Source organism: Callithrix jacchus, chromosome 5 (genome assembly GCF_049354715.1).
Source record: "Callithrix jacchus isolate 240 chromosome 5, calJac240_pri, whole genome shotgun sequence".
Lineage (NCBI taxonomy): Eukaryota > Metazoa > Chordata > Mammalia > Primates > Cebidae > Callithrix > Callithrix jacchus.
The window spans coordinates 134,777,752-134,790,759 of NC_133506.1; the positions used below are offsets into that span (position 1 = coordinate 134,777,752).

The 13,008-nt window shown below is 54.0% G+C and overlaps 1 protein-coding gene across 2 annotated transcripts in view; it reads left to right on the plus strand.

Annotated features, from left to right (window-relative positions):
- Window positions 1-12,273, plus strand: part of C1QTNF1 (C1q and TNF related 1) — a 23,945-nt gene extending 11,672 nt beyond the window's left edge. For both annotated transcript variants that reach the window (XM_003733069.6, XM_035301964.3), the window contains exons 2-4: window positions 6,593-6,761; window positions 9,122-9,258; window positions 10,063-12,273. In XM_003733069.6, coding sequence (XP_003733117.2) covers window positions 6,607-6,761; window positions 9,122-9,258; window positions 10,063-10,613 — 843 coding nt within the window. In that variant the 5' untranslated portion in view covers window positions 6,593-6,606 and the 3' untranslated portion in view covers window positions 10,614-12,273. The remainder of the gene's footprint in view (window positions 1-6,592; window positions 6,762-9,121; window positions 9,259-10,062) is intronic.
- Window positions 12,274-13,008: the final 735 nt, after the last annotated feature.

Below are 13,008 nucleotides of genomic sequence, written 5' to 3' on the forward strand. Positions count from 1 at the left end.
CTGGGACTACAGGCACCATCATGCCTGGCTAATTTTTGCATTTTTTATAGAGATGGGGATTGATATATTGCCCAGGCTGGTCTTGAACTCCTGGGCTCAAGTGATCCTCCCACTTTGGCCTCCCAAGATGCTGGGATTACAGACATGAACAACTGTGCCTGGCCTACGTGTATTAATAGTTATTGAATGCTTGCAATGTGGCTAGTGTAGCTGAGGAACTAAATTTTGAATTTTCTTTCATTTTAATTAACGTGCATTTAAATAGCCACACATAGCAGCCGCTGTACTGGACGACACAGGCCTAGACCATTACCCACTTAGCATTTAGATTCAGCATGTGCTGCTTGTCTTGAGCTATAATTGGGTACGTGTCTGTTTCCTTCACTAGCCTGTTATATTCCTGAGGTCAGGGAATAGATTTAATTTATGGTTGAATCACTTCCTTCCAGGCTCTTGCACAATGCCATGCAAATCACGGGCATTCAGTAAACCCAGCCTGTGTTCGACTGTCAGCTGAAAGGGCAGCTTGGACTTGTCTGCCAAGACTCCTTGCAATTCAAGGAGATTATAGGCTTGCCTCGCAGAACAGCTGCTCACCTGATGAGGATTAAAGGGAAAGGAAAACAGTGTTTACAGAATGCTTTTGTCAAAAGGCCCTGCGCTGGGTGGAGCATCAGGACAAAACCCAAGCTCACGGTCCCCAAGTCCAGGTGTCCACTGTCAGCACACAAGCGTGACAGCATGGAGGTGGGGCAAGAACATAACAGGACCCATGTATTTATGTGAGATAGAGTCTTGCTCTGTCGCCCAGGCTGGAGTGCAGTGATGTGATTTTCAAGGCTCACTGCGGCCTCTGCCTCCGCCTCCTGGGTTCAAGCGATTCTCCTGCCTCAGCCTCTGGAGTAGCGCCACCATGTCTGGCTAATTTTTTGTGTGTTTGTTTTTGAGATAGAGTCTCTGTTGCCAGGCTGGAGTGCAGTGGTGCGATCTAGGCTGACTGCAACCTCTGACTCCCTGGTTCAAGTGATTTTCCTGCTTCAGCCTCCCGAGTATGGGATTACAGGCATGCGCCACCACGCCCAGCTAATTTTTGTATTTCTGGTGGAGGTGGGGTTTCACCATGTTGGCCAGGATGGTCTCGATCTCTTGATCTCGTGATCTGCCTGCCTCAGCGTGTGCCACCGTGCTTGGCCAATTTTTGTATTTTCAGTAGAGACAGGGTTTCCCCATATTGGCCAGGCTGGTCTTGAACTCCTGACTTCAAGTGATCCCTCCGCCTCGGCCTCCCAAAGTGCTGGGATTATAAATGTGAGCCACTGCGCCTGGCCAGTAGGCCCAATGTGGAACAAATATAAGGAACCGTGAACGTGTGGGTGATGACTGTCTCCTTAAAGAATCTACCACAGAGCCACAAGGCGTGTGAAGGGATAAAAATTATTGTTATTGCCACAGGATCTCTGTTGCCCAGGCTGGAGTGCCGTGGTGCGATCGTGGCTCACTGAAGCCTTGACCTTTTGGACTCAGGTGATCCTCCTACCTCAGCCTCTTGAGCAGCTGGGACTACAGGCACACACCACCATGCCTTGCTAATTTTTGTGTTCTTGGTAGAGATGTGGCTTTGCCATGTTGCTCAGGCTGGTCTTGAACTCCTAGGCTCAAGTAATCCACCTACCTTGGCTTCCCAAAGTGCTGGGGTGACAGGTGTGAGCCACCGCACGGGACCAAGGGATACAAATTATGAACAAGGAAGTGTCCTCAGGCTTCCTGTCCTCCTCCACGTCCTGTGTTCAGCCTGATTTCTCTTTGTCTGCCTCCCTCCTTCTGGAAAGGGGGATGTGTTCTCGTCGGGGACAAGGCTAGGTGTAGGTGGATGGGTGCTGAACAGCTGCTGGTCCTCAGGGGTGTGGAGGGAGGAAAATGGCCATGAAATTACTGTGGAGATTAGCTCTTAGTAGTCACAGGATTTGGGACAGGCAAGTAAAGAGCTTGAGTCACACTGGAATTGTCTTCAGTTGCCTTCACTGGAGACCTTGCAATGCAGGCTGGAGACACAGGCACGTGGGTCTGGATTCACGCGGGTTACACACCACTGGTCCACGTGTGCTCATGGCACTTTCCTGGAAGCGTGTAACACGTTCCTCCAGACAGCCTCCTCGGGGACACGGCCTCCCCACTGTAGGGAGGTTTTTGCTGGAAATCACTAACCGTGTTCTGGGGCCAAGTTTGGTTAGATGTTGGGCAATAATGTTTTTGCCCAAAAGTGACTAAAATGATCATAATGCTATGAGGCTGGCTTTGCCATGGGATTTGGTAAAATGGTTAGATCTTTTCAAGAAGGAAAGGTTTCAGTCTAGGTTTGCTCTGACTCCAAAGAGGAGGCTCTTGAGGAGAGCCACCACCGCAAAAGCGACCCTCGGCCTATCAGCCTGAGCCTGGGACTCTCTGCTGCTTTCTCGGCCCCACCCCACCCCGGGGGACAGCCTCATCCCCAACCCAGCAGCACCCTGAGCCCCATCTCTGCTGACCATGGTGCGGAAAATCCTTTTGCTAGACTAGAAAGAGATACACATTTTTTTTTTAAAAAAAGGCTGGTTCTTAGTTTCTTAGCGAGGGGCAATTCTGCCCCCAAGGGACAGGCATGTGACGGTGTTTGGAGACATTCACTAGAGGCGGTGGTGCTAACGGCATCTGTGGTGGGTCCAGGGTTACTGCAAGCATCCTGCAGCACACAGGCTAGCCCCACCACAGGAGATTCTCTAGACCCAAACATCAATGGTGCCAGGGTTGGCCGGGTGCAGTGGCAAACACTTGTAATCCCAGCACATTGCGAGTATGAAGCGGTGAGGTCAGAAGTTCAAGACCAGCCTGGCCAACGTGGCAAAACCCTGTCTTTACTAAAAATACAAAAATTAGCTGGGCGTGGTGGTGTGCGCCTGTAATCCCAGCTACTAGAGAGACTGAGGCAGGAGAATAACTTGAACCCAGGAGGTGGAGCTTGCCGTGAGCCGATTCATGCCACTGGCACTCCAGCCTGGGTGGGCAAGGAGTGAGATTCCATCTCAAAAAAAGAACAAGCAACAACAAAAAAACCCTCAATGGTGCCAGGGTCGAGAAACCCTAAAGTACAATAATCCAAGGTAGTTTTTAAATGCCTTTTATAGTTACTTTCCAACTTATCTGAAATAAATATGTGTGTATATATATGTGTACATATGTATTTATATGTAAATATGTGTATATATCTATAATTTGGGATTCAGAAAAAAATGTTTAAGGAAAGGAAAATCAGGCTGGGTGCAGTGGCTCACGCCTATAATCCAAGCACTTTGGGAGGCTGAGGCAGGTGGATCACGAGGTCAAGAGATCGAGACCATCCTGGTCAACAAGGTGAAACCCCGTCTCTACTAAAAATACAAAAATTAGCCGGGCATGGTGGCGCGTGCCTGTAGTCCCAGCTACTCAGGAGGCTGAGGCAGGAGAATTGCTTGAACCCAGGAGGCAGAGGTTGCGGTGAGCCGAGATCATGCCATTGCACTCCAGTCTGGGTAACAAGAGCGAAACTCCATCTCAAAAAAAAAAAAAGGAAAGGAAAATCTCTTTTCCTTTTAACTGCTACAAGTTTGCCACTTAAAAGGAAAAAACAGAGTAATTATTAAGGCGCCAAGTAGAAACAGAGGAAATACAGAAATAGAGAAATAAACAAATTTAGAGAATTCACTCTGACAAATATTTGCTGAGCACCAGTGCTGTTCAGGGTGCTCAGGATGCTTGACTGGGGACGTCCCAGCCCTGGAGGAGGTGACACATGGTATGCTGAGTAGACACAGGCTGGACAAACTCTCTGCAGTACGAGACAACAGGAAAAGCAAAACTATGGTGCCCGCCTATAATCCCAGCACTTTGGGAGGCCAAGGCGGGTGGATCATGAGGTCAAGAGATTGAGACCATCCTTGGTCAACATGGTGAAAACCTGTCTCTACAAAAATATAAAAAATTAACTGGGCATGGTAGTGCCTGCCTGTAATCCCAGCACTTCAGGAGGCCGAGGTGGGTGGATTGCTTGAGCTCAGGAGTTTGAGACCAGCCTGGGCAACACGGTGAAACCCTGTCTTTACGAAGCTAGCGGGGCATGGTGGTGATGCCTGTAATCCCAGCTCCTCGGAAGGCTTGAGGGGGGAAGATGGCTTGAGCCTGGAGGGTGGAGGCTGCAGTGAGGTGGAGTGAGACCCTGCATAAAAAAAGAAAACTCAAACAGGATGGAGTTTTTTTTCCCAGTTGAGATGTCTCCAGCCTGGGTGACAGAGCGAGACTCCATCTCAACAAAAGCCCCCTAACGCCGTCTCCTCCCAGGCTCCAAAGCCCCCGAGCCATGGTGTGCCTGGAAGACGTCCCTGGCTCCCCGACATGAGTTAGATGTCGTGGTCACCTGGGTGTGTGATGTGGGCAGAGGAAGAAACCTGTCTCAGGACTTTAACTTCCCTTAAACATGAAAGGAGCCAGAGTCTAGCCCAGGGCCTTTGGAGATAAGCCTTTGCTTTCACCCTTTGTGTCTCAAGAAAGAGCTGGAGTCCATGCAGGCCTGGCAGCTGGGATTGTGGGACACTTCTCACCCACTTTCTCACTGGGCAGCTATGAGGGGGAGTGAGGTATTGCCTCAGGGCTTGCGATTTTTTGAGTTACATGTTTTGGTGAAAGAAGAGAGGTTAGAGTTGACCACATCGCCAGCCCCACGGAGGGGAGGTTTTCGGGCCACCTGAAATGGCTGAGCATGCGACTCCTGATGCCAGAGTTCCGGGCGAGGGGGGCGAGCTGCTCACAGGGTGGCAGGTGGGTGTTTGCCTAATGTGAGCCCACGCACCACCCCTCGCTAGCTCCCTGGACTCCCCATCCCCTCGAGCGCCCCTTTTTAGAAGGACCGTCCCAATCCTAGATGAAGAGGGTCCTGACCCAAGTTTTTGCCAAAAGCTCCAGGAGTGAGAGACATGTGGTTGGCTTCCTGGAAGGATGACTGCTCTCCGGGGTGGGCTTCACACATCCCTAAAGTAGTTGCCAAGGACACTGGCTGATATGCCACCTGGCGGCCAGAAAGCAGCTTGGCACCGCCTTCCTACCCACCTGCCCACCGGAAGGACCCGGTCAATGAGCCAGCGTTGCTTTGAGTCAAGGGATGTAGATCAAAGCTTACTTGGGCTTTTTCTTGCTGTCCTAAAAAGGGTGGTAAACAATTGTCAGTGGGGCCAGGGGCTGATGGACTCTCCTTCTGGAGAGGCTGAGTGGGCAGAGACAGCACCTTGCTCAGCAGCACTCAATGCCAGCCTGACTGGCTGAGGCTCTGGGGCAGTGTGTGCACACATGAGGGGATGTGTACATGTGAGTACATGTGTGCATGAGTGGATATGCATGCCTGTGAACACGTTGAGTGTGTGCATGAATGTGAGAGCATGCATATGTGCATGTGAGTGTGCATGTGATGTGGGTATGTGTAGATGTGAGTGCATGTGATTGTGTACACGTGTGGATTACATGTATGTAAATAGAGGCATGTGTGTGGATTGCATGTGTGTACATGAATGTGTGGATTGCATGTGTACATGATGTGGGTATGTGTACATGAGTGTCCATGTAAGTATGCATGTGTTGTGTGTGCATGTGTGTGTAGATTGCATGCGACAGTGTGCATGTATGGATTACATGTATGAGTGTGTACGTGTATGTTAACATGTGTGCATGTGGTGTGGGTATGTGTGCATGTGTCGAAAGTGCATGTGAGCATGTGGATTGCATGTATATTGAGTGTGCATGTGAGTGAATGGGATGCATGAGTGCATGTGATGTGGGGATATGTGTGCATGTGTGCACAGGTGTGGGCTTATATGTGTGGATTGCATGTATGTGTGTGCATGTGTTGAGAATATGTGCATGTCTGTGGACTGCATGTGTGTTGTGTACATGAATGGGTTGCATGTGTCTATGTGAATGTGTGTGAATGTGTATGTGTGTGAATTGCATGTGTTGAGTGTGTGCCTATGTGGATTGCATGTATGTGAATGTGTGCATGTGTGTGGATTGCATGCATGTTGAGTGTGTGCCTGGGTGTGAATTGCATGTATGTGTGCATGTGTTGAGAATATGTACATGTGTGGATTGCATGTGTGTTGTGTACATGTGAATGTATGGGTTGCATGTATGTGAATGTGTGAATGTGTGTGCATGTGTGGATTGCATGTGTTGAGTGTGTGCCTGTGTGAATTGTATCTGAATGTTGTGCATGTGAGTGTGTGGATTGCATGTGTTGAGTGTGCCTGTGTGTGGATTGCATGTGTGTTGAGTGTGTGCCTGTGTGTGGATTGCATGTATGTGAATGTATGTGCATGTGCATTTGTGCACGTGTGAGAGTTAGTGCGTGTGTGCCTTCATGGGCGTGAGAGTGGATGAGTGCGTGTGAGTGTGGCTGTCCTCCCAAAAGCCGTGTAACTGCAGTGCTTCCCACAGCCTAGTGGGGGACTGGGAAAGCACCTCTGATTTCCAGGCCATTTCTCTGTGCAGCTCCTTCCTAACTTGGCGCCTTCCCCGTGTGTTTCTTTCCTACCAGGGCCCAGTAGGAAGATGGGCTCCCATGGACAGGGACTCTTGCTGGCATGCTGCCTGCTCCTGGCCTTTGCCTGTGGCCCGGTCCTGAGCCGTGTGCCCCATGACCAGCGGGAACAGCAGGCGTGGGAGGGGAATGAGGAGCTGCCGTCCCCGCCGGACCATGCCGAGAGGTGAGGGGCCATGAGGGTGTAGTAGCGGGAGCTCCGGCTCTGGCTAGGCTGAGCCTGGGGTTCAGGGCCTGCAGGGGCTGGTTCACCGTGAGATGTGAAGATGAGAAAGCCGTAGCTGAGCTGAGGCGTGGCCCTGCTGGAGGTGGGTTCTGAGGGATGGACAGGCCCTTCCTCCTTTCAGTGGCTTGGGCACCTCACGTGAAGCTGGACAGTGATCCCGCCTCACCCCAAGTCTAAAGGAGCGGGGTCTGCAATTGGCTTTGCAGCCACAGCCGACTTCCTAAGTAAGGAGCAGACCAGGCTCTCAACCCACCCTCCAGTTTCTCCTTTTGTTCCCACGTGGTCCATTGAGAATGTCTGCCAGGGTTTGAGGCAGGGAGAGGTGACGAATGGCCTTGGGAGAGATGCTGGCCCAAGAGCTGGTGTCTGCTGCCCATGCGCCTCACAGACTGCAGGACAGGAGAGGACAGGGGAGACTGGGCAGGCCAAGTGCTGGCTTCCCTTGAAAGGTCTGGAGGACTCTGGCTGGCATCTGCCTTCGTGTCTGCAAACTGCAATGGCGGAGACTCCAGTTGACCTGGGATGTTTCCTGGGGAAGCACAGAGTGCTTCAGCAAATGCCATGCATCCAGCCTGAGGTCCTAGAGACCCAGGGACAGCTCAAGCCTGGCTTGGAGTCTCTTTGTTCTTTTGAGCACTGGGCCGTCTTGATACTTGAGGCTTCAGGGTAACTTCAGTGTACAATACGATCGGGCAGGATTTGAGGCTGAGTCACACCATTCTGTCCTTCCTCTCCCTCCTCTTTCTTTGATTGAGCTCCTCCTATCAGTCAGGCCACCCCCATGCACGGTGGGGGGACACACGAGTGGCACAGTCCTGGCCTGCAGGAGCTCTGAGACTGAGAGGGAGACAGACCCATGAGAGACAGGGGCAGCGTGGCAGGCTCTGTAGGAGGGGCGCGCTCATGATGCTGGGGGCAGCAGAGGGAGAGGCAGGACCCAGGAAGACTAAGAGGAGGGAACTAGGTCTTGAAGGACACCTGGGGCCTCCCAGGTGCAGGAAGGAGGGGAAAGCCACCTGGGAGCCAGAACGACATGTGCAGAGCCATGGCTGGCAGTGTTTGTTGGGCTGGTGGGTGGTTTGGGATGGTGAGACCCAGTGCTGGAGGCCGGAGGCAGCTGGGTCCAGCTGGGGAGGGCCTCGCCTGAGCTCAGTCCTAGAGAGAACAAGAGGAGTCATGGGCAAGCTGCAATTGGAAAATTGCCCAGGAATGCCCGAGGGAGGCAGCAGAGAGGATGAACTGGTGCGGAGAGGGGCAGATTCCAAGCAACAGTCAAAATGGCAGTGGTGCATCAGAGATGATGAGGGCCCTGGGCTCGGGTCTGGAGGTGCCTTGAATCTGGGAACCCAGGACTCTGCTGAAGGTTGCAGGGGGCGGGGGTAGGGGACACTGAAGTCTCCACCCTGGGTACCCACTGTTGACACCAGGAACAGAGCTCAAGAAGAGACAGTTCCGGGGCGATGGGATGGGGCTGGGGTTTCAGTTTTGCGCAAATGACATTTATCTCCAGATGGAGACTTCTGGCGAGAAGTTTGAAGTCAAGGTCTAGGGTTTAGGAGAGAGGTCGGGGTGAGTAGGGGTGAGATTTCCATCTGGGAGTCCTGGCTTATGGGTGGGTGGCTGAACTTGGGGCATAGAGATCCATTTCCTGGATAGCCTGGGGCGTAAACGTGGAAGCAGTGTTAGATAAGGAGCTGGCCCATCAAGGGGGACTTGCTGCCCCCATGGGTCTGTGCAGCTCCACAGCCTGGGCCAGAAGAGCCTCAACCCAGACCACATGCAATGCCGAAAGGGGCTGCAAGGTGGCAGCCGGGAGCCACTGCCATCCATCCTCCCCGCGGGCCGGTCCTTCCAAAGTCAGGTTGGGAACGTTGCAGTCTCCAGCGGCTGCAGCTCAGAGGAATCCTAAAGATCCAGTTGAAACGTCTCATTTATAGATGAATCAGCCTCCTACGTTATTTGCTAGCATCATGGATATATGACAGGGAGTCCTGGCATTGTCTTACGTCACCCACAAATCCCCTCCTAGGGGTGTGGATTTCTCCTGAGCAGCCCCTGACTTGCATGGCGCTCAGTGGTGTGTTTCCAGGACTGTCATTACCTTTAGCAAAGGGCAGGGGGGCTCATTCTGTAGGAGGACCCCAGCGTGGCCCGTGATCCCGCCAGCACGAACATAGAGACCGTGGGCCCAGGTGAGAGGCGGAGGAGGCAGGTCAGGCATGCCAGACCTGCTGGTGGCAGGAGAAGCGTTTCTAGGCCCGAGAGTTCCTGACTTTCACTGTGATGATTTATTCCCTCAGGGCTGAACAACATGAAAGATACAGCCCCAGCCAGGGCGAGGGGCTCCCGGCTTCCCAGTGTTTGCGCTGTTGCGACCCTGGGACCTCCATGTACCCGGCGACGGCAGTGCCCCAGATCAATATCACCATCTTGAAAGGTCAGACAGCTGCAAAGACAAGCACAGGGGTGGCCGGGTGGCTCTGTGCCAACCTGGAGGAAGGCATGGAGTCGTCAGGGTGGGGCTGAGCAGAGTGGCTCCCTCGGGACAGTGAGCAGAGGCAGGCAGGCTGTCATCCACAGGGAAGGCACAGGAAATTCTGATTTTGAGGCTCTGGCCTTTCTCCAGGAGGAGGGATTGGAAAGAGGCCCGTAGGGCCCGGAGCAGAAGGAGCCCAGAGGCTGCTCAGGGCCTTGTCCCTCCACTTGTGTTTAGACGCAGGCTTCTAAACCCTTTAATTTGGGGTTTGGTGCCCCCAGTCTGCATACTGAAATGCCACCCCCTCGCCGTGGTCCTGCAGATGGCAGATAACCCTACACAGCCTGTGAAATCTAACTGGGAACACTTGCCACCTAGACCCTGAGCCGAGCCCGGACATCTGCAGTTCATTTGCTCAGAGCGAGTATGGGTCTGGCCACAGAGACTGTTGCTTTTGGATCAACCTGTATGATCCTTTTTTTTTGGCCCGTGCTTTCCAGAAGGAAAAAAAGTTATTGCTTCTGGGTGAAAATAGAACAGTCGTTGAGGTTGAGCCTGTTTGCTTGGCTTTGGGAATCCAAATACCCCTGTGCTGGCATGGGAAGCCGCCCGTGGTGGGGGGCTGGGGGCAGGATCGAAACTTCTGCCGGGTCAGGGCTGTGAGGACGAATCGGGATTGCTCCAGGGGCCACAGCGTGAAGAACCAAGCCTCAGGACGCCACCTGATTGCTCCATTAACAGCACGTGTTTGCCTGTCCCTTTTAGGCGAGAAGGGTGACCGCGGAGATCGAGGCCTTCAAGGGAAATATGGCAAGACAGGCTCAGCAGGGGCCAGGGGCCACACCGGACCCAAAGGGCAGAAGGGCTCCATGGGGGCCCCTGGGGAGCGGTGCAAGAGCCACTACGCCGCCTTCTCGGTGGGCCGGAAGAAACCCATGCACAGCAACCACTACTACCAGACAGTGATCTTCGACACGGAGTTCGTGAACCTCTACGGCCACTTCAACATGTTCACTGGCAAGTTCTACTGCTACGTGCCCGGCATCTACTTCTTCAGCCTCAACGTGCACACCTGGAACCAGAAGGAGACGTACCTGCACGTCATGAAGAACGAGGAGGAGGTGGTGATTCTGTTCGCGCAGGTGGGCGACCGCAGCATCATGCAGAGCCAGAGCCTGATGCTGGAGCTGCAGGAGCAGGACCAGGTGTGGGTGCGCCTCTACAAGGGCGAGCGCGAGAATGCCATCTTCAGCGACGAGCTGGACACCTACATCATCTTCAGTGGCTACCTGGTCAAGCACGCCTCCGAGCCCTAGCTGGCCACCCACCACCTTTCCTCTGCCACCTTCTGCCCCTGCGCTGTGCGGGCCCCACCACCTCTTCCCCCATCCCTGGACTCCGCCTCCCAGCTTTGGCATTCAATGAGATACCCTGCATGCCTGCAAAGCTGGAGCGGCCAGTGCTCCCAGATCCTGCAGCCTCTGGAGAGAGCTGACGGCAGATGAAATCACCAGGGCAGGGCGCTTGCAAGAACCCTTGGGGGACTTCCACTGCCTCTCTGCATGCATCCTCAAGTGACCCCATGCAGTGAGACGTGTGTGGCGGCAGGGCGTCCCAGGGTGCGGCACTGTGGCTCCAGTCCTTGGAAACAATTAGGCAAATTCTAAAGGTCTCAAAAGGAGCAAAGTAAACCGTGGAGGACAAAGAAAAGCGTTGTTAGTTTTCTTTCCAGCCAGCCTGCTGGCTCCTGAGAGAGGGGCTTTTTCACTTGAGCTCCACTTAAGAGAGGATCCAACGTTAAAGCCGTGGGGCCCGGGGAGGGGGCTGGGGGCAGGAAACCACCTCTGGCTTAATTCTTTTAAGCCACGTAGACACTTTCTTGAGGGACAGCTGGACCTCGACATACCTGTGGCCTTGTCCAAGAGCTCAGCTGGTCTTTCTGAGTCATAGCTGCAAAGGGATTGGGTCTGGGGTCGAAAGCGTCAGCCCCCCAGAGGAACCGCTGAGTGTGCTGCCATTGGCTCTGAGCTGGCAGAAGCAGCCAAAGGGCTCCTGACAGTGGCCAGGGACCCCTGGGTCCCCCAGGCCTGCAGATGTCTCTATGGGGACAGAGCTCCTGGTGTATCCATGTGTGGCTGCTTCACCCCCTGTGCCACTCCAGAGCCCTGGGTGGGGTCCCTGGTGTCAGCTTTCTGTGCTGCCTCCTGTGTGGACCAGCCCCAGAAGGCCCCAGGGCCTTGGCTTCTGTTTTTTATAAAATGCCTCCGGCAGCACCGCAGTCTCCTTGTGGGCTAAGCAACCCCATTTCCGTATGTGCTGTGTTGGTTTGCAGCGAGGCTGATCCAGACCCCTTCCGCCCCCTCTGCCCTCACCCCAGCCTCTGACCAGCAGCCTGAGAGGGACTCTCTCTGGGCTTCAGAGCAGGGGGAGTTGGAAGGGGCTAGAAAGCTCCTGCTTGCCTGTTTCTCAGGCTCCTGTGAGCCTCAGTCCTGAGACCAGAGTCAAGAGGAAGTGCATCCCAACCCCCCAGATCAGGACTGACTCTCCGGAGCTGGGTGGCAGGAGAGGCAATACCCCTGCGGCAATTTCCAGACTACCTGGAGCAGGGCCGCGGTGTCTCTGCAGTGCTCTGGCATGGCTGCCAGCGTTCTCTGCTCTCCAGGAACCTCCAGCCCCTCTCCACCTCACCCCACGCTGATGCCCAGGGTCACTCTTGCTGCTTGCTGGCCCCTAAACTCCCAGTGCCTATCTTCCTTCCCTCCCCATCCCCCACCTGTTTTTGACTAATCCTGCTTCCCTCTCTGGGCCTGGCAGCCGGGATTGGGGTCCATATATCCCTCTCTTTAAAGAACTTCCTCGGGTCTTCTGAAAGCCGAGTTCCCGTGGGCGTGCCTGGAAGCAGAGTGTCACTCACTGTTTACTCACGCTCCCCCAGCTCTTTCAGAAAACATAAACTCAGAACTGTGTTTCTCAGCATACTGCCTCGTCCGCTTGCTCATTAAACTGAATCCTCCACATCTTCTCTCTAGCCCAAGGCCCACTCCTGCCTGGGAGGCCCTCAGCTTCGTACCTGGGGACACTGGTACCCAGCAGGGGCATGCTGGCCTTGTGTCTTGCTCCTCCCTTGGGCGCAGGCTCCCATGGGTGGGGCAGCCAGAGCCTGTCTCAGCTGCAGCTGGATGTGTGCCCGAGTTGGGCTCCGGGGGCCTGGGTAGGTCTGGGGACTCGTGAGAGGTGGGTGGGAGGCAGGGGCTTGTTCTCCTGAGGCAGGTATCTGTCCCCCAGGAGGGAGAGACACGTGGAGGTAGCAGTTTGGCCAGGTTCTGCAGCCTGAACACTGTGTTCCTTTCCGAGGGCTGCCGTGGAAACTGAGGTTGGGGTATGGGTAGCATAAGGCTCTAGTGGAGGGTCCTTTCTGTCCCTTCCAGCTCTTGGTAGCCCCAGGCACTCCCTGGCTTGCGGCTGCATCTCCCCAGGCTCTTTGCCCGTCTTCATGTGGCCCTCCCCTCTGTGTGTCTCAAATTGTCCTCTCCCTTCCCTTACTATATCTGCCGTTGGATCGAGAGAGTCAGGTAAATATTTAGGGCCCACTGTAAATCCAGGATGGCCCTCTCTCTAGATCCTAACTTAGTTACGTCTACAAACACTCTATTTCCAAATAAGTTGACAGTCACAGGTAGCAGAGGTGGGACTTGGACATATCTTTTTTGG